Genomic DNA, 24,958 nt, shown 5'->3' on the forward strand with positions numbered 1-24,958 from the left:
TGGCTGTGAACGTTGGAATGGACCAGGGTTTTTAATATGTTTTGAAGATATGATGTGCAGAAATGTATTTAGTATGTACTTGAGTAGCAGGTGAAAAGAAGTCACTATAGACTGCGGTTAGCATATACCAAATATATAAAATTGAATGCTTTGGGTATTTAAATGTATGCATGTTTGCGTGTGATCATATGGTGAATCCTATGATTCAGATAAGTGCATCTATAATACAGTGGTTTAACAGCCGTTTAAAAAATGAGAATGTCAGAGAGTTTTCTCTTATTTACTTCTGACAAGTCATTAATAAAGCAAATTGGATAAAAGCCCTGAGGCTGGTAGAACTTTTGCATTTCTGATAAGGAAGTCAACAATCTTGCCGAATAGCTCCATGCCTTACTTCTAGTGCTAGATACAGAATTGTCAGTTATAATTAACTTTGAAGAAGTGTTGTGGGTTTTTTTTCAAACGTAACTGCACCTGTAACCATGAGTGCATCCTGATAACCCTTTCATATTGAGCAAAATAGATGTTGCTTTTCTGAGAAGTTACGGATTTACAACGGTGTTTACATTGTCACATCTGGGACTGTCAGTTTGAACAGAGGGGTTTCTTTTTCAGAACAGTTTGTGTTTCCAGCCTACAACTAGCCTATGTTTTCAATGACATTGTCCTAGGCTTATAAATCTTCTTCATCAGCATAATTGATTTTGGTTGTGTTACAGACTTTCCCAGCTGCTTTTTATTAGAACTGTGTGAACAGATGATTTTTTTTTTTTTTTTTCTCCCTCCTTTTGTTTGACATCTGAAGTGGGAAGGTAGAGGAATGGCTGATCATTGCCTCGTATCTCTCCTTGTTTTCCTTCCCCTTGCGTCTGGGGAGGAAAAAAATGTTTCTGGTGTATGACCTGAAACAAAATGATTGATCTTATCAGTGGGACACCTTCAATAAAAAGGGCAAAATTGCCAGAGGAGGTGAGAACGACAGTGATCTGTTCACTTCAGTCCCTACCAGCAGGCCAGTGGTGAGGGCACATGCCTGAGCGACAGTGGAGGGACTCATAATGGTTTGGGTTGGAAGGAACCCTAAAGATCATAGAATCATAGAATGGTTAGGGTTGGAAGGGACCTCAAAGATCATCTAGTTCCAACCCCCCTGCCATGGGCAGGGAAATCCTCCACTACACCAGGTTGCCCAAAGCCTCATCTAACCTGGCCTTGAACACTTCCAGGGATGAGGCATCTACAGCTTCTCTGGGCAACCTGTTCCAGTGCCTCACCACTGTCAATGTAAAAAATTTCTTCCTTATATCATCTAGTTCCAACCCTCCTGCCCTAGACAGGGACACCAGGCTCCCGCTGGCCTGCCTGGGTAACTGATGAAGGGACTGCAGATCCACCAGCTCCTGTTTGTTTCGGTCACGAGCAGAACATTTGGGAAATACTAAGAACATTTGACTAAACATTTAACAGCCCCTTTTTGACCCTTCCAAAATACCTTATCGAGTCTGTAGTGATGGGAAATTTATTCTGTATTCTTAGAGGTTAAATTTGAACTTAGCACTACTACCCATAAGTATGCTGTCTTCTGCTACACCCACTTGAAGAGTCAGTTGACTTCACAGTTGCCTGTGCTTTTTTGTTTTTGTCTTTAGTCCTATTTGGTACCATGAAATTTCCCCCTTCTCCATCTCTTCCTTACAGTAACTGTTGCATTTGCCATGTTTCCTCTCCATTGTTTAATTTTAGAATTTAATTTAATGGGGAAAAAAAATGGTAAGAACATCAACTGGTTTTGTCTCATGCAAATAATTTAAAATCTTTGATGTATTTACACAAGATTGCTCAAAAATACAAATGGTGCTTGCAATAAATAGTCATTTGTTGGGCTTTTTTTTTTTTAATGAAAGTGTAAATTACTGATGGAGTTAAACCTGAACAGTTATTGGAGGTTAATATTTTAGCTGCAAAGTCTGCTGAAAGGGGTGCACATGTGGAGAAATACACAAAGCAGTAAGCATGCTCATGTTTGCTTGATTTATTCTCTGCAGCAGACGGACTCTGGTAGTAGGAGGTGTAATTTGCAGCACATTAGCTATTAGCCAGTGTGGTTGCTTGAGTGGGTGGTGTGAGTCTCTTGTGCCTGTACGGTGTCATACTGCGCATGTGTCGGAGCTAGGCGCTTCTCCCCTGCGCTCCAAGAGTAATTTTTTGTGAACAGTGTTCTCTATTTGAAACTGCGAATCTGCCAGTTTTCAAATGGGTTATTCTGTCACATGGATAATATTTAGAGGAAATGCTCCCCCCTCCCCCCCCCCCTTTTTTATCCTCCTCCCCCAAATTCTTAATGTTTTGCAAAACTGAATTATAGAAGTATTTGACTCGCCTTTCTTTTTTTGGTGTGCAGTCCCCTGAGGATGAAGCATCTAATTTGCAAGATACCCAGCCTGTAACTTAGAGCAAGCAAAATTGTGCTAATGTTTCTTTTCCGAGTACCCTATGCCTGTGCTTGTGGTGTTCAGCAGAGGTTTTCCAAAAGAGTTTCAGATTGATGCATCTCTTTGCCTGTGCACAATTTCACTCAGGTTGCTTTTAGTTCAGTTTTTTCCCCTAGAGGCACCTGTCTCCTGCCACATACCCATCAAGACTAATTGCACCATCTGGAAAACTTTTGTGTAGCTGTTACTCGTGCAGAATCTCTCTTGGGAGCTCGATTCTGAATCTGAATGTGACCCCTGAAGCCATGTCAAGTAGCTGCAGTAGTTTCTGGTGTCTAAGGGATGATCACCGTGGGCTTTGTGTGTTTCAGGTCTAATGGGGTTTGCTTTAGTGTGGGTATGTTACGTGTCAGTAGCACAACTTCAGTCATGTTTTGAGTGGAATTAGGCTTTGACTACTGGTTTGGTAATTCATAGAAAATCCTGTCTAAAATTACATCCAAACCATATGTAACACACAGGCTGTGTGATTAGATGTAGAAACGACAGACATGTTGCTCCTTATTATTACACTATTTGACTTTTATGTCCTGTTCTTCCCCACCACCACCGCTGCAGCTGCGCTTCTCATTAATAGTTTTGTGCAAAGAATGCAAGGCATTTGTTGCTAGTGGTGTTGCAAGCCCCCTGAACAGCTCTGAACTCTTGTTTTTGTTATTGCTGTGAAACTATTTCAGTATTTTCAGCACAGGTGATTTTCTTCTGTTCCTCATCTAGTCTGAATCAGGTAAAAGCGCTTCACTTCTAGCAGTATCTGTCTAGGCAGTGGCTTATTTAAAGGCTGGTGCTTTATAATTCTGTGGTGAAGACTTTTCTCCTCTGCTTCTGTAATGTCCTGTCCCTTGACAAGCTGTAGAGCACTGGGCATGAAAAACCAAAGTGTTCTGGTTGTTAAAAGTATCACCATAATTTGCTATATTTTGATTTTTTTTTTCTTTTTTTAAAAGCATTATTCATTTCTCATGGAGACTGGCATTTAAAGGCACTCTGATTTTACCAGCATGCATACGTGGTAAAAAGCAATTTTTTCCTAAAAACACTTTTCTTTAAAAATGATGGAATTGTAAGTAGAGTTGAGGAAATATATTTGGGTTTAGTTGCATCATCTGCGTAACTTCTATGGTTGTGAGTAATGTGGTCAACTGAAGTTCAAGCCAGAGAAGTACTTACACCACCACAAAAAATTTTGAATTCTGTATACAGGATGTATACACACTATATATTATTCATTATATGTATTTTCTGTTTCTTCCTGGGTAGTTTAATGTTCATTGTGGCTCTGACTTTGGAAGCCTATAGAGTTTTAAGTGTTTAACTGTCTTGACTGTGTTCTGGTAACTACATTGGAACATGGTAAGAAAATAATTATTTATTTGTGCGCTTGGTGAGAATAAAGGTACGCAAGTTATAAGTTCACAGAATGCTGAAGGCAAGCAGCTGTCCCCTCCTCCTTAAAATCCCTCACTACATGTACCCAGTAAAGAAAATAAAGGTGCACATTGCAGGGCTACAGCATGTGCTCTTGGGAAGAGATGTGAGCTGTGCAAGCTTTCCTGGCTTCAAGTGGCTGGGAAGTACTGGGGGATTGATCTAAAAACTTCAGCTCTGGGAAGTTGTATAATATCTTCCTTTCACTGGTTTTTATGCTGTTTTAGTCAGGGTTGTGTTGTTGGGGGATGTTTTGTTTTGGTTTATTTTTAAAGGCTCCTTGAGGATGGAAGAAGTAAGAGCTGGTGGCTCTATGACATGGTTTCTCCTCAGGAAGTTATATTTTAATCTCATATGCTAAAATCTGTTCTGAATGTCTTCCACTAAAATATTGATTTCCCATGTTCTCCTAATTTTCAGAAACATTTTAATTGGTTTATTTTAAGATGGCTAGCAAGGTAATGCGTTAATTACTGTTTGCATTTTACTGCTCTGTTCAGAGAGATGAGCATTTAATTGCATTATTGCAGATTAAGATTGGTGGCTAGCGCTTGCTTTTGGCTACATTTCAGCTTTGACTGTAAACGATTGATATCCACTTGGTTCTTAAAACCTCAACTTAGTTGAACCAAACTCTGTAACTATCTGAAGCCATACACGCTCTGTTTTTGGAAATTTAGCAGAAGTTGATACTCTCTCTGGCAGCGGAGCGGACAGTGTGCCGCTGTGAGTGTGGGGTGTCGTGCTGCTGGGCTCTCAGGGCACACCTAACTTGTCCTGGGTGGGCCAGCCCCATAGCCTGTAGGTGGAGCAAATAGGATGTGGGCAGATTATGGGCACAGAACAAAAAGTCATGGCCTCATTCAGCTAATTAGACACCACCAGAGCTAAAAATGTTGTGGGTGGTGGTAGAAAACCATACTGGCCTCCTCTTGTATTAATCAATAGTGGCATTTGTAGGATGGAGCTGCGCTGAGCATGAGCTCAGTGCTTCTCTGGAGGAGGAAGTAGTAGCCTGAAATCAAGTGTGCGTGTGGAGATGAAGCCCACCAGCTGTCTAGCACCAGCTACCTGGGTGAACCCTCTCATTCTCCTCCTGAGGCATGTAGTTTGGGCTATTTTCTCATCACTGGCGAACAGGCTGTAAAGACTCAAGAGAAGTGGTCAAGGTTTTATTTGCAGTAGCACAGGAACTTTCACACCGAAGGGTGCTATTTAAATTTTTTTTTTTAATGTTTACATGTCTGTGTAAATGAAATCATATACTGAAGATATTCTTGCGTTGCAAAGTGATGTAAATGTAATGAAAAAAAAAAAATCCCAATGAAACTTTAGGTTGCATTCACCATTTTTTTTATTTAAATGTACTTCCAAAATCAACATCTTAAAATTTCATTCAGATGTTTTGAAGGCTGTTCTGTTTTGATTTCCTTCAGTTATTACGGCTAAAATCATACTCTGGAATAAAATGAGTTGAAGTGCTTAGTAATCTGTAATGTAGTTCTTCATATGATTTATTTAACAAATATTTAGATGATATCAGAGATATGGGCTTTTGCTTATTGGAAGTTAGTTTACAACTTTAATAACATCTGAAATGTATTATCCTTTCTTCTAGCTATTTAGCCTTATTGATGAACCTAGGAAGTAGAAAACAGCTTGACGAGGACAGGAAGAATACAATTTGAGACACTGCAGTCAAAAAGGAAAGCTAAGCTTGCTTTAAAACAAGTTAGTTTCTAGATGGTGTATCTAACTGGTCATTTAGAATTGTTTTCAACAGTATGTTTTTGGGGGTAGTTTCCTTCTGACCCCAAATGTAAATAAAGGTGCAGCATTTGAAACAGTTCTTTCATAAACCAGCCCATTTCCACTTGTCTCTAACTTTAATTTTACGTCTTTCATCAGTTTCTGCAAAGTCTATTCCTAACATACTCAGACGTGTTGTATGTATTGTGCAGTCTGTTCGTAACCACTCTGATCTAAAGAGTTTTCTTTCAGTGGGTTATAGATTTTTGGTTGTACCTTTCCTCCTTTCCCTTTATTCACTTGAAGTACAAGGCTTCTTTTGGCTTTTTTGTACTTCAAACAGCAAACTGAAAGCTCTTATGTTCCTGTTACAGTAGATCACATTGAATTATTCTGAAATACTTCTTTCATGACATGACATGAAATGCAGGACATATGCTGCTCCTTGGAAATAAACAAGATTTAATCCTGAATACTTGATTTTCTCTGCAATAGTAGTATTTCATTGTAAGTGTCAGGTAAAGGATGACAAAAGATCATGATTAATAATTACGGCTTATTTCCATGCAGGCCTGAATATTAAAGACTTGATGAAATGATGGCAGCCTAAGGTCTGAGTCTTCCTTTTGACTTTGATTTGACCAGTAAAAATGGATTGTGAAAATGTGTTTTTTATCTTTCTTTTTTTGCAGGGGTTTTGTGTACGATAGCCGAAATAACTTACAAATGCGAGGTTTGGTCATATTGCTAATTTCCAAAGCTGCTGGACCCAGCACAGCAGAACTCTCTTTCCAGCACAACATGGTCAGTGGAATTTATTCCAGGTATGTAGTAACTTTCTTTAGCAAGATAAACCAAGGTACATTTGATGGGCAACTTCATGGTGATATCAAAGCATCTTAAGTGGCCTGCTCAGCTGTTAGAGAAAATCAGTACTTACCTAATTGCAAAATTTGTTCTTCAGGATTATTATAAGTTTTCCACAGTTAAAGCCATTTATTACTCTTTGTATAGCTCTTATAATATCCATGCCTATATCTTAATTGTGGCTTTTGTGCACAATCAAATTAAAAACATTTGGATCAAGATAGTTACTTGAAAGTTTATATTAAGAGGTACTTGGAATCAAAAAGTACAGATGCTCAAAAATATTTTTAAATAGAGTATTTTCATTTTAAGTTATTCAGGTGTTACTTGGCTACAGCTACTCACTAGAAGTTTCAGAGTCAGACTGCCAGTCTTGTGGAATACCAGTTGGTTCCACTGAGCACATAAGTTTTGCTATAGGTCCTTTGAAGGATGTTTTGCCATGAAACAGCAGTATAAAATTTTTACCTCCCATGTGTCACAGCAGAATTACTGAGCCTACCATTAAGGTTCCTCAGGCTCTCACTGGGATAATTCAGCTTCATTGAGTTCCTAAATATTTTTTTAAGTATTTAAACTCAATTACTTAATACTAGTAACAACAGTAATCAAAAATAGCGGTTGCTCTCCTTTGTATATTTGACAGTTAACTGTTCCACTGAAGTAATAAGTGAGATCTGGTTGAAAAATCTTAAAATTTGAATTTTTGAAATAATTTTGAAAGATTGTGAGTGTTGCTTGGTTGAGGGGACAGACTGTCTCGTTTTCAGTTAACTATATGTTTCTGACCACGGTGATGTGTTAAATGAAGATGCACAAACTTTGTGACATATTTGTGACTTGATTTGTTTTAGGAGTGCAGAGATAGCATTATAAAACTGAAAAGACCAAACAAATAAAGATGTTTAAATATATGTAATATCTTGAAATAACAGAGAAGGAAAATATGTATGAATGGGTACAGACAGAAATATCAATAAGTAAGAAAAAAGAGAAGGCTATAAAAGATGCTTGTTATGGAGGACTGTGTTGTCCCTTTAGCTGTTTAATTCCATTCTTGTTTTGTTTCGTCCTTAATGTCCCCTTAGGGTTGTAAAATTTTTATATTTATATGCAAATGATGTTGTATGAAAGCATAATTCTAGTTAGTTAATTATGGCACAGGAGGTATTTTAGTTTGTTTTGTAAATGATTAAAAAAGTTTGTGTTAATTATGCCTCATAAAAGGAGAGAAAAAGCATTATTTTTTTTGATAACTGAGTTCTTGAGTAGGATGATTCTGACCATGGAGGTAACGTTTGAGCGTTTAAAGCTGCCATTGGGAAGGTGACTAGTGGAAGTATTCATTAAGGAGAAAATAAGACCTTAAATTAATAATGAGCCAGTTGGTGTAAATGGACATCCTTGGAAGTGTGCCAGTTTAACCAGCTGAAAATCTAGCCTAATAATCTAAGTTTGAGCAAGTCAATAGCCATTATAATATCTAGTTCAGAGTTACAAAGAAAGGTACTCCAAAAATTAAGCAGCTTTGAATACGCCCACACAGGTTCACTTAAGGTTCATTACTGCCTGCAAAAGTGATAACTACGGAGTTGTTAATTTAAATGGATTTTCCATGACACTTTAAGTCTGTAGCACAGTGTAAGTGCGAGCAAACCGACGCACACTTGGAGAATGCCAACAGGTTGTTTCGTTTTGTGCCATAGTGGCCAGTTCTGGCCCTCCACTGAAGTCACTGTGGGCTTTGCCTTTGACTTTGGATTCCTTTCTTAATTCAAAGTACTTTTCCAAATACACTCTTAAATGTGAGTCTGATTGCTGATTTTGATTTCTCCATTGTATAAAGCTAAGAGAACAGGCAGCTTAAAAAATGATGATCTCAAAGGGCTTTCGTGATTGTTTTATGTATTACAAATAGTGTTTTACAAACTTATTTCTCCTGAATAAGAACAGAAGGACATTTAGTACGTTTGTCTGCTATCTTGGTTACAATGTAATTACATATGGTGTGTATGTTAGACATACATATCAAAGACAAAGTATATCCCTCAGTGATATGAAGAAATACACTTAATCCTTTATTGTTCATACATGTCTCCAGCTTTGGAAAGTATTTTTTGGAAATAGATCTTTAGAGATTTTCATCTCAGCTATAAACTGTACGGCTCTTTTTGTTGCCATACCATATAATTATTTCATCTTTATATATAATATTTTGCTGGAAATATTATTTCTGGCACTGTAATGAGCATCTTCATTGCCTGATACGTGCTGTGAATGTTATATTGTGGAGTATTAGCTGGGATATGGCTCACTTGATTTTAGGGTACTTAGTAGTGATTAATTAATAGCATTCCTGAAATCCGAGCATGAGCTAAGTTGTTCCAGTACTTGTCAGCGATTGCACCAGCCCAGTCTTTCTTTTCCCAGTGTTTGTGTTGGAACCAGCTCTTGTGCTCTCTCTAACGATTCAGTCCCACAGTGGATAGCCAAACTACATCAGTCTGCTATATCTGGTACTACCCTAAACGTACAATCTGTGACCAGGAAGATTTAACAGTGCGATAATTATTTAGCTTAGAAAACCACAAAAAAACACAGTGGACCTTTTCATCCTGGAATCTGGCATGTTCTGTATAACTTCTTCTCCCTATTTCATATTCTTGAATCACAATATGAGCAAGCAATACAATATCTATAATTAACAGAAAGACACTGACAGCTGAATTTGGAATAGCAAAAAAAAAGAAAATTCCAATTCTGTTCTCTAGATATGTCGGTTCATGGGACAGTTGACCTAAGTGTATAAAAATAGTTTAGCTAGCTGCTTAGCTGACATCTGTTTTTTACTGGTACATAATGGAACAAAACTCATGCCTGCTACCAGAAGGCCATCTTTTCCAGAATAATAAGGATTGCAATTGAGGTAGTTACAGGAATACAGGCATCCCTACAGGAGTAAGGCTAGTGTAGTTATATGGTGCTGCCTCTGGCCAGCATTGCCTCCAGCTTTAGCACTTCATAATTTGCAGGAGATGTGTCCTGCCCGCGTTAAGCTGGGGGCATGGGGGTCATTGTATGCAAGGATATCATAGTAACTACTGGTTGCCTTATGAGCCATGCTGAAGATAAGGGGGAAAGTGTTATGAAAGCCTGCTTGGCATGCTTTACTCTGCACAGCCACCTCCCTATCATGTTGCCAGCAACCTGACTTTGTTCCTATTGGCGGGGAATAGAGCCTGGCTCTACTTCCAAGCCAGCACCAGTGATCCCAAAAGAGGATGAAGAGGAGAAGTAGCAGCATGATAAATGGCTCCATTTCAGCTGCTGGACAGATATCCTAAAGTTGAAACTTTCCGCTGGTCTCTTAGCCTTTAGGAAAATATTTTCTTGGCTACAGAAGCATTGCAAATGTAATGATGAAGTGCAGTGCTCACTACAGAGTATGCAAGCAGTATCATGTAAGAGTTGATGTCATTGCCTGTACTCAAGCAAAGCATGCATCCCCTATTCCCTTGAAACTCCTTCCTACTCCTGTGCCGAAGAGAAAGCAAAACTCACATTTGGGTTTAGGCAGAATCTAAGTCATGATAATTTATCATGCTAATGGTATCAGAACGCTTGAGATGTGGCACGGGAGCCTAGAGCTTCATAAGAGCTTTGAGATGCATTTCCTGGCTGGTGATTATACTAGAGTCTGACACTCCTCTCTGTTACCTTCTTCCAGAGCAAAACTCACTTAGCCAAGTATGCAGCTTGCTGTTCTTTTACTTTGCTGCTGGAAGTGAGGTTTCTAGTTGAAGCTCCAGGATCATGCGGTTTCTGAACAGTTGGAGCTAGATTCTTACAGCTGAAGATACCAAGACTGGCTTGGGTCCTCTCACTAAATAGCCAAAGGGGTATCTTCTTCTGTTCATGTCTGGCACTGCCAGACACTACTGGCTGGGGACTGAGGAATCTCCTTGGCTTTATTTTGAGTAATGAATTCCTGAAATAAATGATACACTGCAGCTTAAAATGCGAGTGACACCAAAGAACAAACTTACGCCATCTCTTCAGGCCTCAGTATCCTTGGCTTTAATACAGCAAGTTGTTTTCTTCTCTCTCTCATGCTTTGCATCTTTTTTCTTTTTTTTTTTTTTTTTTTTTTTTTTGCCGTTAGTGCCAGTTTCAGAAATATCCTCTGACATCCATTGAGCCAGCTGTGCAGATTTCCTTGGATGCTTGTCAGAAGTTTAAAAAAAAAAAAAAAAATCCTTTTTCCAGTCATATCTGCCTGTGCATTCACACTGGTGAATCCTGTGGTCATTGACAAGAAAAGACTTTTTTATTCTACCAAACTCAGTACGTGTGTGTCTATGTGTGTGTAGAGTGGAATGTAGAAAGTACTATTTCAGATCTGTACTAAAACCTGGTAAATCCAGCAAACAGATTGCTGCATTGGTGCAATCAATAGTGGGCTCTGTCCGTGCCTCTTCTCCCTCAGAATGATGCAGCTGGCCTTCAAAGCTCCAGGAATTAATCTCTTGCAAAATGAACATGCTTTCCTACAAGAAGGTGATACTCATTGGATAAACTTGTCTCTGAATCAGAATTCTTCCTGCCGCTTGGAAGAGTGGTGGTAATATTGTAGTGACAGTGATCATAAACATATACTCCTTTTGCTTAGTGTCTTAGGAGTGACTTTTGAACCAGCGTTGATGCTGTTTCCAGCAAAAGCCCAATTTAAGTGGAAGTTAGCAGCAGATGTCAACTCCTTGTTAAGATGATGGGTCTTTTGCTTATTGGGTTCCAGTAGTAATTCTTACTAAGTTACAAACTCATGCACGTGCGCGTACACACATGTCGCACAGTCTGATTTCACACAGTCTGATTTCACATGCTCTTTGTCATTGTGGCTGTGCCAAAGTCATCTCGTTCTCACCTTCTCTGAAGGAACGTTGATTTGCAACTTAAAGGTCTCCAAGAAATACCAGATCTTAACTAAAGGGTTCATTCATCCATTGGTTGCTTTTCCTCTGGAAGTTTCTTCCATTGCAAAGAAGTCAGGAGAGGGTAGGCATCATTCTAACGACATAAAGGACAGAGGACATACTGCTCTGTCCCTTTGCAGTTCCATCTAGCGTATTCCCAGCTTTTCTTTGCAAAACATGAAAGCAAAGCTTTGCCTTCACTTAATTTCCTTCCCTAGGATTCCAAATAGCTTCACGCTATCTTCAGAGAAAGTTCAACCTTGCTTTACCTTCCTTTCAGTGTAGATGAGATGCTACTGGTCGTACATCTATGTTCATAGGATAATTCAAGTTAGAAGGGATCTCAGGAGGTCTGTAGACCAACCTCCTGCTCAAAGCAGTCAGCAATGAAGTCAGACTCATCTAGCTTTTTTCATGAAGGTCAGGTCTTTCAAGAACATAAGTCTTCTTCACAAGGTGATAATCAGAATGTGTTTTAAACAGATGAGTGAACTTTCCACCCCCTGCCTTTAGCCTCATGCTCTGTGTTTAATGCAGTAGTTGGTGTGCTTTCATGAATATGTAGCTCACAAGAGGCTGTGCTGGTGTTGGCGTAATCTAACCTATTAGGTTAGGTGTCCTTAGGGTAATTTGAGAGCTGAAATGTCCAAACAACTTTCCATCCCATGGTTCTCAGATTTAGTAGGCTGTGTCAGGGCCTACTATGAGAACACAAGTGTAAAGGTCTTGTCTGTCTTAGGGATATGCTACTAACGTTGCTGTGTATTAGTAGGGACACTAGGAACCTCTTCCATTTCTCATGGTGACAGCTCGCCATCTGCAGCTCTATCTGTTCTTTCTCCAAAACCTATGCCATGGCAGCCGTAACAGAGGTGGTGCTGTGCTTGTTAGAGCAGTCTTTAATTGCTGTATGCATGAAAGGCAATCGGGCTGCCTCCAGGGAATCGAAGCTATATGAATGATGATCCTTGGACAACGTCAGTCTGTAAAGGCAAATATGGACTAGCATAGTTAAGTGTAGAGGGTATATACTGGTTATAGCATGCTTTTGAGACCTGCAATCTGCACAAATTTATGCGGATGAACATTGGCTTGTTGACTTTACTTCTGCATGTGTCCTGGACTGCTGTTGAACTGGGATTTTATGGTTGAGAGGGATCTGAAATGGCAATACTCTGCTTCGTCTATTTAGCATAATAATGTATGAGGTGTGAGAACACTTTCTCTGGAGATTGAGAAAACGTAGAAGGTATTCCACTTTGAGCGATAAACAGGATAAACACTCCATGAGAATGTGCACCTTGGGCTCTAGGTCTCCTGAGAGCTCCAATTATTGGCAAGTAGCCTCTGTCCTGTCCTTGTGAATGCGACCAGACAGCTGAGAGATGATAATGCTGTTCCTGACTCAGAAGTCTGTCACAGCTCCAGTTGGAGCAGATGACTACAATTCTGACTGCAACCGTTCTATGAACAGCGAAGGGCTACCTTCTGGTTTAGGAACAGGTAAATGTTACTCTGGCAAAGGAGGCCTTTTACTGTATAAGCTCTATCTTCACTTGCTCTGCTCACCAGTGGAGTTTTGCCAGCAAATTCTTTCTAATGCGGACAAGCTTAGAGATGTTTGTAATTTTTCATATTTGTTTAAATGCTTTCCAACTGAAATGCGAGTGTCTCCACGTAAATCTATATTCAATTAATTAACAGTTCTATGCAAAGGAATTATATAGTCTTCCTTTAAAAGGAAGAAAGGTAAATGCAAATCCATTACAAACCCTCTTGGCTAATGAGCCATGGCAAACATGAGTAAATTTTGGTGAAGGTGAGATTAATTGTATTGTTACAGTGTCACAGTAGAGTTGCCTTGACCCATTTGCTACTAAATTTTATAAAAGCTGCCTTTCTAACTTGTTTATCTGTGAACAAATTCTGTTTGAGAGTTGCTGTAAAAGGCAAAACTCAGATGAAATAAAATCAAATAATTACCATACAAACGATGATTTTGGTATCTACAAAAATAAAAAGAGCATGAGTGTGTGACTTCTATCCTCATCTTCAGACCTTGCCCTTCTTTCATTTTCTGTGCTCTGAACTGTATAGTATATTAACTTGGGAAATTGGATTTGTCTGTTTCTTACCTTCATATTTTGAAGTAATTAAATGATGCCTAACTTTGTCATGGACTCTTGCCATGTGAAGAGTGCTTCTGTATTTGTAAGAAGTTTGTTTTTCCATTGCCACTTGTCAGAGTTTACTAGTAACAGAAAACTAAATTAGATTTACCCTGACCTGGTGCAGTGAAGAGGGAGTGGCTGTAAACCAGTTTGGGAGACTTCATGCTGCATTGGCACCTATCTCCATCAATGATGGAAATCATGATAGAACGTGTTCAAACAAAATAAAAAGCAAGAAATTAGAAAGATGTAGTAAGACCGGTAGTACATGTAGGAACTCAGAACTCAAAAAAGGCAGAGCTTTTCTTGTCTCGTGTGAGTATTCAAACTGGGAATTTTAGTGTGGAATAGCTGTTGCACTTTAAATTCACACTGGCTTATTGCACGCAAGCCCTGGGTCTCAGCTGCAGATATTGCAGAGATTAATCTTATTAATGGAACTGCTAATTGGTATTTGACTTCTAATTATAGTAACAATAGGCCATAACAATCAATCCTCACCTTTACTGGGGCACATTAGGACTCTTTATCATAAAAATGATTTCCTTTGGGACTTACTGTTCTTATTCCTATCTTCTGGAAGGTTGGCTTTCAGCGAAGGTGCAGTATCCCAACTAGCATGTACTTTGAAAGCTTAGCTAATTAACTGGGTAGAGAAAATATTCAATATCTAAGTACATTAAGAAGTGCAATGCTCTTGACAAAATTATTTATTTGAAAGATAATGGAAAAAGCATCTCAACATATGAGCAGTAGTGTCTTTTATAATCTTTAAGAAATGTATAATTTTGTGTCCCAGTCCTTGGTAGCTTTTCCTTAGCTTTTAATGAGAGGAAATCTAACCAATTATTCTAAATTATTCTATTTAGTTTTGGCTCTCCAGGATAAATCCTGTGAGATTCTTCATCTCATTTGCAAGACGAGTCTCAGGAGACGAAAAGCACATACAACTTGATTACGTATTCCTATTGATCATCTTCCACCCACAACAATAAAAATCAACTCCAAATACAAATCTAACAATATTACTAATTCATTACAACCAGTACTTTTCTTCATTAACTTTTTATTGTTTTCTGCATACACAGCATGTGCGAGTATGGCAATTACGTGTTGAATAAGAAAAGGTCCTCTCCTTGCACTGTAGGATAAATCAAAAGGCACTGCATTAAAGCTAATCAAAGACAGTGCAGAGATATGGGCTTGAATCGCGTTCAAAATGTCTGTTTAGCACTAGATAGCTGAACAAGGTAAACTCAATATGTACATTACAGAAGGTTTTTGTCTTGTTTTTTAAAAACTGACTAATTTTCAGTACCCTAGAAAGCACAATAGGGATGGCTTACCTTAGAGAAACCATAACGCTGCTTGCCATCGGTCTGTCTGGCCCACCCTTTTCCTGTGGAGCTTGTAAAGTGAGTCCTGGACTACTACGATGTGCAGCATAACATACAAAACCAGAGCAGCACTGATGAAATTCTGCAGTGGGTCAGGAGCAGCTATGTAAGCAACAAAGTCCAGCCTTCACCCTAGTAGGAACCTTTCAAAGAAAGGCCAGATGACCTGTGGGTAACAAGACCTAGTACAGCCTTCCTGGGGCATGACATTTCCATGTACTAGAGCACTTTGCCAGAGCTGTTCTTTAGTGGTTTGCTGTAAAATCTTTCCCTTACAGTGAGATTCTGCTTGAGAACTTTCGAATTTTCTTTAAATAAATAAAATAGTGTTTGTGAAGAGAAATTTCTAAACTTTACTTAAGCTCAGTCCCGTGCTGTGATGAAAGCACACAACGGCTCTGGGGACTACTCCTTTGGAGCTATGATGTCAATATGACCAATTGCTTCACAGCAAGTTGTTAAGTAACTATCTATGTAATTTATTTGTTCTACGGCCCCAGAATATCTCCCATGCTTTTCCATCTGCTGAAGTACCAGCTGTCCTTTTCCCAGGCACAACCTGTTAACTTCTCCCTTGACAAATTTTACAATGCAGTTATGCAGTTTCAATACAAATTTGTGCAATACTTGGTAAATTGTAGCAATATGAAGTTAAGTATTACACGGCTTCCTGTACCAATTTATTTTCTTAGTGTGATTCAGTCAGTGCTTTGATGTAATATAACTGAAGATATTACAGGTTTTTTTATCTGCTGGGTTGGAGTTGAGGAGGTTGTCCTCATTATACTCCACAAGTATATGTATATGAAAATATGTACTGATCTTTGGCATATTTGGATGTGTATGGGGAATATGTTGTTTCTCTGGTGGTAACAGATTGTTTTGAGATTGAGTATAAATAAGCGTGCGCCTGACTGCTAACGATGGATGCCCTCCTAGCCCAGAAGGTATCCTGTTCTGCTTAGAGTTTGTGAGATTGTACAAAGACTATACCACATCCATTTGAAAAACATGGCATGTTCTGGGCCCTGATCACGTTAAACATTAAGTGAATGAATATTTCTTACCATTTGACTATTATCTGGCCTTTAACTTTCAACAGATTTTCATGTGGAACTTTACAGCTCTGAGGTGCTTCTAAAGGAAACAATAATAAAAAAACCCCAGCATATTAGGGCATTGTGTTGCTGGATAGAGAAGCTTGGTTATTTGTAATATATTCCAATATAAAGATAGGCGTGTGAGTACATACAGATAGCAGGTAGATAAGGAAAATATAAGGAAAGAGAGAAATTAACACTTATTGTAGTGCTATAGCCAGGATTGTTCAAGGTAATAAGAAATTTTCTTTGGCATGAAAAACCAGAGGAGAGGCAGGAGAAGATTGCCTAAGAACCTTCATGTGGATTTTTTGCTGGGTTTTTTTGAAGGTAGGGAGGAAGGGTTCTAAGTTGAATTCTGATAAAAAATGTCAAATCAAAAATTCCTTATTTCAGAAACTGAATTTTTTTCAGGGGGCGACAGCTGAATTGGGAGTTTTTGGACTGACTCCCTTCTAAGTAGACATTGACACTGAAATAAAAGTATGTACTGACATTGTCACATGGTAGATTTTCATCTTTACAAGCAAAGTGGTTTTTCGTTTGATGCAGTAGTGGAAGAGAAATTACTAAGGAACAATAGCAAGTATTAACCTGATGGAAATGACTCATTAATAAAAATGAATCATCTTTGCAGAAGTTTCAATGGGCACGAGATGGTATTTCAGGAGATTGGAAGGGAGAGTATTAGTCCTTGTTATGTTGCACCTTGACTCTTACAATAAGAGGAAAGTTAAATTGATACTCAAGTTAAAAAGGTTTTAGGTATGAATGGATTGCAAGACTGGCAAATCCCGATTTGAAGATAATGGTTGCATTCTGAGTTTAATTTACTAGAAATATGTATGATGACAGTGATCGGTGATTAGAGAGGAGGAATAAGGAGTTAGAGAATTAGGGATAAAGATTTCAAGAATATGAACACAACACGGTATTCTAACCATGTTGTATATGAGAAGGTGCTTAGACACCTTCTAAGAGAAATTAAAAAGATTAAGTTTTTTTTTCTAGGGTTTGCAGCAGTTGAACATTTCTGGTTAGCACTGACAGTGTAATCATAGAGCATGTTCGGTGCACATGAGATTTTTAGGAGCTTGATTGCCCAATTCTTGAAGTCCATTAAAGTATCTGCAGTTGTAGTTTTTAATTTTTTTAAAAAAATTGCCGAATTTGTGTAATTTTTTGTGGGAAGAGAAGATGAAGTCAAGTAAATTATTAATCTAACATTTCCAGAAAGGGAAGAAACAGAAGAAAGTTTCAGGTTACAGTATTTCTGATTTCTTTCTCATAATTGTTATGTTTCACCAAAACAATGTTCTGTGGAAAGCTTACTTCAGTCTCTTCTAGCTGAAATTTCATTCTGGCTTCTGATATCCATGCAGCAAAATCCATACAAAAAATTCAGCTAAATTCATGTGCTGTTCCAGTCAGCAAATTGAATTTTAGCAAAACTACAGTAGTGGCTGCAATCAATAAATTATCTTATTTTGTGGACTTAGGCAGGAATTCTGCAAAAATAAAGTTTGTTCTTGAAGGTGGTTTATTAGTGTATAGCTGTCTCTCTACTATCACTCGATGTTAATATTTCTTGAGTTGGTTGATGTCATTTTACCCCTTATTAAAATCATAGAATGATTAGGGTTGGAAGGGACCTCAAAGATCATCTAGTTCCAACCCCCTGCCATGGGCAGGCAAACCCTCCACTACACCAGGCTGCCCAAAGCCTCATCCAACCTGGCCTTGAACACTTCCAGGGATGGGGGCAGCCACAACTTCTGTAGGCAACCTGTTCCAGTGCCTCACCACCCTGTGAGTGAAAAATTTCTTCCCTATATCCAAAAGGACCTTATAGAACTGCTGTAAATAAGGTAAAATAGATAGAAATTATACCAGTGGTGTAATAGTAGGTAGGGTTTTTTCCGACAAAAGGCATATTTTCTCAATATCACACGATACTCCATTTGCATAAAATATATACTAATAATAATGATAAAACTTTGCAGACATCAACAGCCCCAAATGCTTGTTACTATGCTGATATGGTCCCAGAAGCAGCAGTCGCTGCCTTGCTCCAAAAGGTTTATTATCCTTTCCCTGCTGGCGATGCTGTCAACACACCTGGTGTAAGGGGCAAGGTCTCCGAGAAGTCTGCCGGCTCCCTTTAGCTATTAGTCTCGTTCCTTGTACACGGCAGGAAATATCCATCTGCTGCGTACTTCTGCTTTCTGAAAAGCAAAAACATTCCTATAATAAACCGTTTAATATATGGTATTAATGTCCCTATCCAGTTCTCAGTGTTGCAAGTTCGGGAGGGGAGAGGAGAGCAGGTGCAGTAACTGTACTTTTAATTGCTGGCTAATGTAAATGCAGTTACAGCTGTTCAGAATAGGACAGATTTCCTTGATAGTATGAAGTATCAGTGGTTGTGCAAGCAGTGTATGTTTTGATATTTTTTTTTTTCCACTGAGTTGCATATTTAAGAATATACAGTATGTTTTATATCAGCATGATAAAAATATGTTTATTTATATATATATATAAAAAAAAAAAAAAACCAAACTCAACCCTATCTGGTACACTGTATTCTAGTGATTCACATTTTATTTTTTAATGCCTTTTTCCTGTGCAGTTAGACGTATGAACAATCTATTCTCTTAACAGGACTGCTCATTTATCAGGTGTTCATTCTTCACTGCATAAAAAAGGTTACCTTCTTTTCTCTCACATAAAAAGGTTCCATGTATTTCAAGTGTCATTAGAAGCAGAGCTTTAATGCCAAGGTTACTGCACCTTAACTTTCAGCTACATTGAATACAATTATAGACAAAGCTCTTCGGAGATATTTCAGAGGAACACTTGGAGTGGTAAGTCGTGCTGACGGTCTCTGCATAGTTGACAGTACACAGTAATGGGAATTTCTGTTATGTTGGTTCAAACCATCTCCCATAGTCGCTGCAAATAAAATGATAAGCATGCTTGGAGGGCTGAGAAACAACTAATATAAGGTAAGAGAAAGTATGGTCATAAAATTAATTGTTAGTAGCCTGTTTCTTCCATTTACCTGCAAGTGAGGCCTTTTGTTTCCCTTAAAATCCTTGCAGTTGATTTTAGTGCAAGTATTTAACTATTTCAGTTAAATAAAATAGAATTGTCAAAACAATTTTTAAACCACAATGTGAAATTTGTTATGGAATAGATTCATGAGATGTAATTGGAGGATACTTGTTGTCGAGGGCTGATAGAGCAAATCTGGGTAATCCTGGAGGGATGGACATCCTGAGTGGTGCCTAGTCATTCCATAAGCAGTCTAACTGACACATACTGCCATCATAAGGGAAGGAATCTTGGTCATTTCCTTACCAAAATATGTGATTTTCTCCATCATTTTGGTCCTTTTGATTTCTGCTTTGGTGACAGCACTGTAATCCAATCCACAAATTTTAATCCTTTAGTTCTTACCTCATCTTTTAAGTTTTTTCATCAACATACCCTATTCAGTTCTGAGTCTTACTATCTTTCCTTACGTCGTGTATCCTACCATCCCATTTTTTCCAAGGCCATGCTACAGCAGCTGTTGCCAAAGCTTTTGATCACCTCCTATCTTGCCTTTTTTAGGTTCCTGCTTACAATGCCTGCGACTTGTTCACTTCAGTAAGCCAAAAAAGACGACCTTTACGCTAGCTCCATTTTAAACACTTCTTTTTGGCTTGTTCTTCTTCCACCCCATTCTTTTTACCTTCAGTTTTTAAAAATTTAGTACTGCTGTTTTAAGGAAACTGATAGTTCTTTTGTTTCTAGACCACTGGTAGTTGCGCAGAGGTGGCCTTCCTTGTGATCAACTTTCTTGGAATTGGCCACTAGTCTTCCATTTTTGAATCAACATTAGAGAATTTAAACCACCTCTGAATTATCTGGAAACAACGTGCACGTAACTATAGAAAACTTCTGCATATTGTTTGCTGTGTTCATCTTAGACCTTTAAATTAGCCTGATGCGCTTTTGGTTTTATAATGAATCAGGAGCTTGCGTTTGTTTCACATTGCGTAGGTTTCATGTTTGTTTCATACTTGCTGATGTTTGCCTGCAAAAATGCTGCCTTGTTGGGTTAAGTAGTTTTGTTAGTAACAAAATGAACCATACAAATGGCGGGTAGTAGAACGAACTTAATGTAAAATACTATTGTTAATAGAAAACTGGTTACTGTACTTAATTATCAGAGTACCTGTTCAGTTACCAGAGACTTGCATTGTCTGGAATGAATGGAATTCTTTTTAGTTTTGTAAGGTTTTGTGGGTTTTTTTTAAGACCCTGTTAAATAAAACATGCTTCCTATCTTACATAGATACAGTTGCAAAACATGGATGAGATTCGTTGGCTAGTTTAACTAGGATCTTACCTAGGTGGGATTCCGAAACTGGAGATGTGCTGTTGACACTGCTCTATTTTCTTTAGCCACTGACTTGAGCATTCACTGAGGAAGCAGGGATTACAGGTTTGGCTCCTTCAAGTATTTGAAAGAATGCACATCCCCAGTACTCCTCTGTCTGAATATTCAGAGAAATCCTCTTCATGCAGGGATATAGTGTGCCTAGGTCACGAAAGCCCAAGTATATAGCGTTGTTTCCCTCCCAGTAACTTTGTGGAGTGGGAACTGGAGTCCAGGTGTCCTACCTTTCTCTTCTGTAATCTCCTGGAGACTGACTGACTTTTTTTTCACTCTCTTACCATCTGGCTGAATGAACAATTCAGCATTTTGTGTAACGGCAGAATAGCTCAGCAGGAGTGGCCGAGGAAGGAGGTGTAAGGATACCCTGGCCTTGTGAGCTGAGCGGCTGCCTGATGCGAGACCGAGGTCTCCGAGTTATGCTCTGCAGACTTCAAAAGAGGAGCTTGGACTGAAAAGCCCGTTCTCTGCATTCGTGTTGTCAGGTGGCATGTCCAGTGCTCACGTCCTCTCTCTCACAGTTTTTTGACTTCCAAATGCTGGCTGTCACTTGGAGTTTGGGGGACATCTTCATGTTTTTAAGCAATAAACATTCTTGCTTGTGCTGACAAATATTCACATTTGCCCCCCTTAGATCTTTTCACCCATGCACCTTTTATCAGCTCAGAAAGTCAGGAAAACAGATTTCTCCAATGGTCATATTCTAGCTGGAAGTCAACATATGCAGCTGGGTAGAAAAGTACTTTAAGTCATGTCTTATAGGTGTTTTCTCAGAGATGGCACTCTAGTTATTTGAGACAACTGTTTTTCCAACCTGCTGTGAAAGATGAGTTGCCTTTTGGACACTTAAACGTTTCCGTGCTGTTAAAGCAGCAAATTGAAGCACAGATAATAAAGTTCAAAGCCAAGGCTGAAAGTTCAGTTCTAACTTTTAGTTTTATGACTGCTGTCAGTTTGTGTCACAACCTAACTCTTGTTTTCACTTTTTATTATTAAGTAATATGGAGTTTGCTCGTTTAAAATAGGCTATCTTTCTTCATGGCAAATGACAGTGAATTTCATTCTTTGTAGTATCCTGTGTTAGATAATAGTTGAGAGAATAATAGATTCCAGGGACCTTTGATCCACCATTACTGTAAAAGAAAAAATACAACTTAATTTTTTTTCCCTCTGACCGTAATGATTTTAACCTTGTGTACTAATTTGAATGGGCTTGTGGGGGCAGAGTCTTAAATGAGACACAAATGAAGGAAAAATTGCTAATGCTGCCACTGTATATCTAATGAGCACTGTGTAATAAACCATAACCTCTTCAACATTTCTGTGGAAAATGGTGTGATTATTTTGGATGGCTGGCCCTTTGTGTATGGCTCATTACCATCTGGCATAATGTGTATTGATATAGCCTGTAATTGTCAACTCTTATTTGACATGCTGCCTTTAATAAATGTGACTTGCATGGCTAGAACCCCCTAATGGTTATATGGAAAACTGTAATTAAAGAAAATATGTATACTTAGGTAAAATACACACCCTTATATGCATAAAATAATTTAGTAGATGGTCTCTTGTTTTTCTTTATCTCCTTTTCTTTGTGGGAATACATGTATGTATTCCCAGGTTAGCACAGCACCAAATACATTGCATTACCAATGTGGATACCTAAATGTGTAAAAACAGACATGAATCCTGAAGGTAGGTTGTTTCCTCTTTCAAAACTTGCTTAAAATGAATTTTGAAATGTTTATTCTCTGTGCACAGTGAGATAGAATTAAACTCAATATACTTGAGGTTCCCAGCCTGCTGGTGGTTTGGATGCACCTGTGCTGGGAATGGGAGCTAGCTGTAATGGGCAAGGTGGCTCTGGTTTTGCTATGTCTCCTAAATAAGGTGACTGAAATAAATGCATTTGGAAATCTTAATGCTGAAAGCATCTGTACCTTCTTAAAAGAAAATGGGCTGCTGGCCAATAGTAAATTTTCAGATACAGGGACCAACATTCCCTGCTGCCAAATCGAAGTTGTCTTTTGTTTGTTTTGTGAAAAGTTTCCTTCCCTTGGCTTTATGGTTCATGAATACATGAATAACTAAGAGACATCATTTTGCTAGTCGGATTAGCTTGCGATACAAAACAGGCCATAAGGTTTCCCCAGCTTTAATCAGGTCTAATATTTGTGCTTAAATAAGATTTCATTGGGTATTGTCTTCAATTGTGCCATTGTTGGAGAATCCATTGTTACCCTTTGTAATAGATTTTGGCAAGTACCTTCACCTTAGTCTTCTCTGGATTTGCTTAGATTCAAAATACTGGATCTTATTTTATCTTTGCTTGATAATCTTGAGTGTTTTCTTACCTTGAATTTTTTTTCTGTAACGTAGATAATTAAACCTTCTCTAAATGGCTGTGACCAAGTCAATCTACACGTTCAATATCAGCCTTCTCTGTATGTTAAACAGATTTTGTTTCTCATTTTGTATGTTTTCTTTTACTCTGATTGTTAGTGTGACTCTTCACTAAACTTTTTCCTGCTTTCCCAAATTCTTCCTGAATGAAATTTTCTAGTAATTATTTTTATTGGCATCGGAAACCCAGCATTGTCAGAAACACTACTTTTGCTAGTATTCTTCCCTCAACTCCTCATTGGATCCTGTTCACCTTTTTGATCATAGTGGTCTCCTGTATTTTAACTGATTATTTGGGATGATCTGTTCCTTCACCCTGTGTCCACCTTTTTCCAAACGTTCAGTGTTTTCTTCCCGAAAGAGTCCCTAGTTCTGTATGTATATGGTCTGCTTTCTGTAATTGCAGCCGAGATCTTTTGACTGATCTTTTTTTGCAATGCATGTTTTTGTTTGAGTAAAGCATATTGAACCAGTTCAGTTGACTCTGTGTTGAGGATGATTCATTCTCTTTGCTGTTTAACACCTTTGTCATTCCTTTTCTGTTGCTGTCCCTCCTGAGTGCAAGTTCTCTGGACCTACTGACTAAAAAATGTTGTCCACCGCTGCTGTTCATGAGCATTATTATTCGCTACTGAGCTAGAAGATATTTATATCTTGTTGTATAAATATGTTGCTTAAAAATACAACAGGCTTTCTAAAATCCTGTGCCTTTGTGTTGTTATGTTTCTGCCCACTCTTACCTAATGGACCAACGCAGTTCTTAAAATTCTTTGTGGCTTTGAGGTGGGTTTTTTTTAGTATATCCTTTTTAAATTGCCTTTGCTCAACTTCCTGTCCATCTCTACATTTTCTCGTTTGTTCCTTTATCAGTTTTCTTCCTTGTCTAGTTTCTCTGATTTGCATTTGTTACTATCAGTTTTCCAGTTTGTTTGAGCTGGAGAGGGAGAGAATTATAGCTGGTTTGACTTTGTCTAGGCCACGATTTTTTGTCTTTTTGTTTTGTTTTTAATCAGCTTAGTCTTTTTAACTGGGGAATTGTGGCTTTTTGGTCATGTAGCAAAATATTCTTGAACAGTTTCCAAAAACTATTCACATTTTTCTGTTTAATTTATCTAACTGATTAATCTTGGTTTATCATTGAAAATATCACTTGTGCGTAATATTATGTAATTCTGAATATTATATGTCATGTTTATAAAGAATGGTTGTATACTACTATGATTTTGATTATATTGTTTTCATATAATGAATATAGTGAGATCATGTTCACTTGCACCTAAATTTTTAGTTCTGATACAAACTCTTTGTAGAAAATCGAAGTTTTAATAGAGAATTCAAGGTGAATGCAACATTTCCTGAGCTGGGAAATTTTCTTTTAGAAATTCGAGGTAGTGACAATACATTATATTGCTGATGTACATTATTCAAAGTAAATTCTCATGTACTATCTGCCTCTTTATTTACATAATGAGAGAAGTAGCTCTTCAAAGTAGTAAACATCTTAGCTTTAGGTATGACCTGATATAGTACTTGATATGGTCTACATAGCTGTTAATATAATCTATAGCGGACACCAACTAGAATTTTGACTTGTCTTTTATTTATTAGAAGTTTGAGTCTTGATAATTACCTTATAAAAAGAAAATACTGCATTTGACAGCTTTACTTCATTTTGGAAATGTGAATCTTCCCATTGGGATAACCAGTGATTTTAAAATAGAAATTATAGTATGTGATTTTAATAATGCCAAATTTTAATAAATTTGACAATATGCTTATAAATTAGTAGCTCTAATTTTTGTTACTGATTTCTTAGCATCAGTGTTCAAGTAATCAAAGAAATAATTTTGCCAGGTATCTTATTAATTACTTTTTCTTTACGTCTTCAGGTGAATACTGTTGGGTTTAGTTTGGTTTGATTTGTTAAGTTAAGC

General features: G+C 38.0%; 1 protein-coding gene across 2 annotated transcripts in view; it reads left to right on the plus strand.

The window, feature by feature from the left end:
* Nucleotides 1-24,958, plus strand: part of PDSS2 (decaprenyl diphosphate synthase subunit 2) — a 125,648-nt gene that overhangs the window by 45,323 nt on the left and 55,367 nt on the right. For both annotated transcript variants that reach the window (XM_086608137.1, XM_086608138.1), the window contains exon 2: nucleotides 6,362-6,493. In XM_086608137.1, the coding sequence (XP_086464263.1) occupies nucleotides 6,362-6,493 (132 nt within the window). The remainder of the gene's footprint in view (nucleotides 1-6,361; nucleotides 6,494-24,958) is intronic.

This window comes from Tauraco erythrolophus, chromosome 2 (genome assembly GCF_009769465.1).
Source record: "Tauraco erythrolophus isolate bTauEry1 chromosome 2, bTauEry1.pri, whole genome shotgun sequence".
Lineage (NCBI taxonomy): Eukaryota > Metazoa > Chordata > Aves > Musophagiformes > Musophagidae > Tauraco > Tauraco erythrolophus.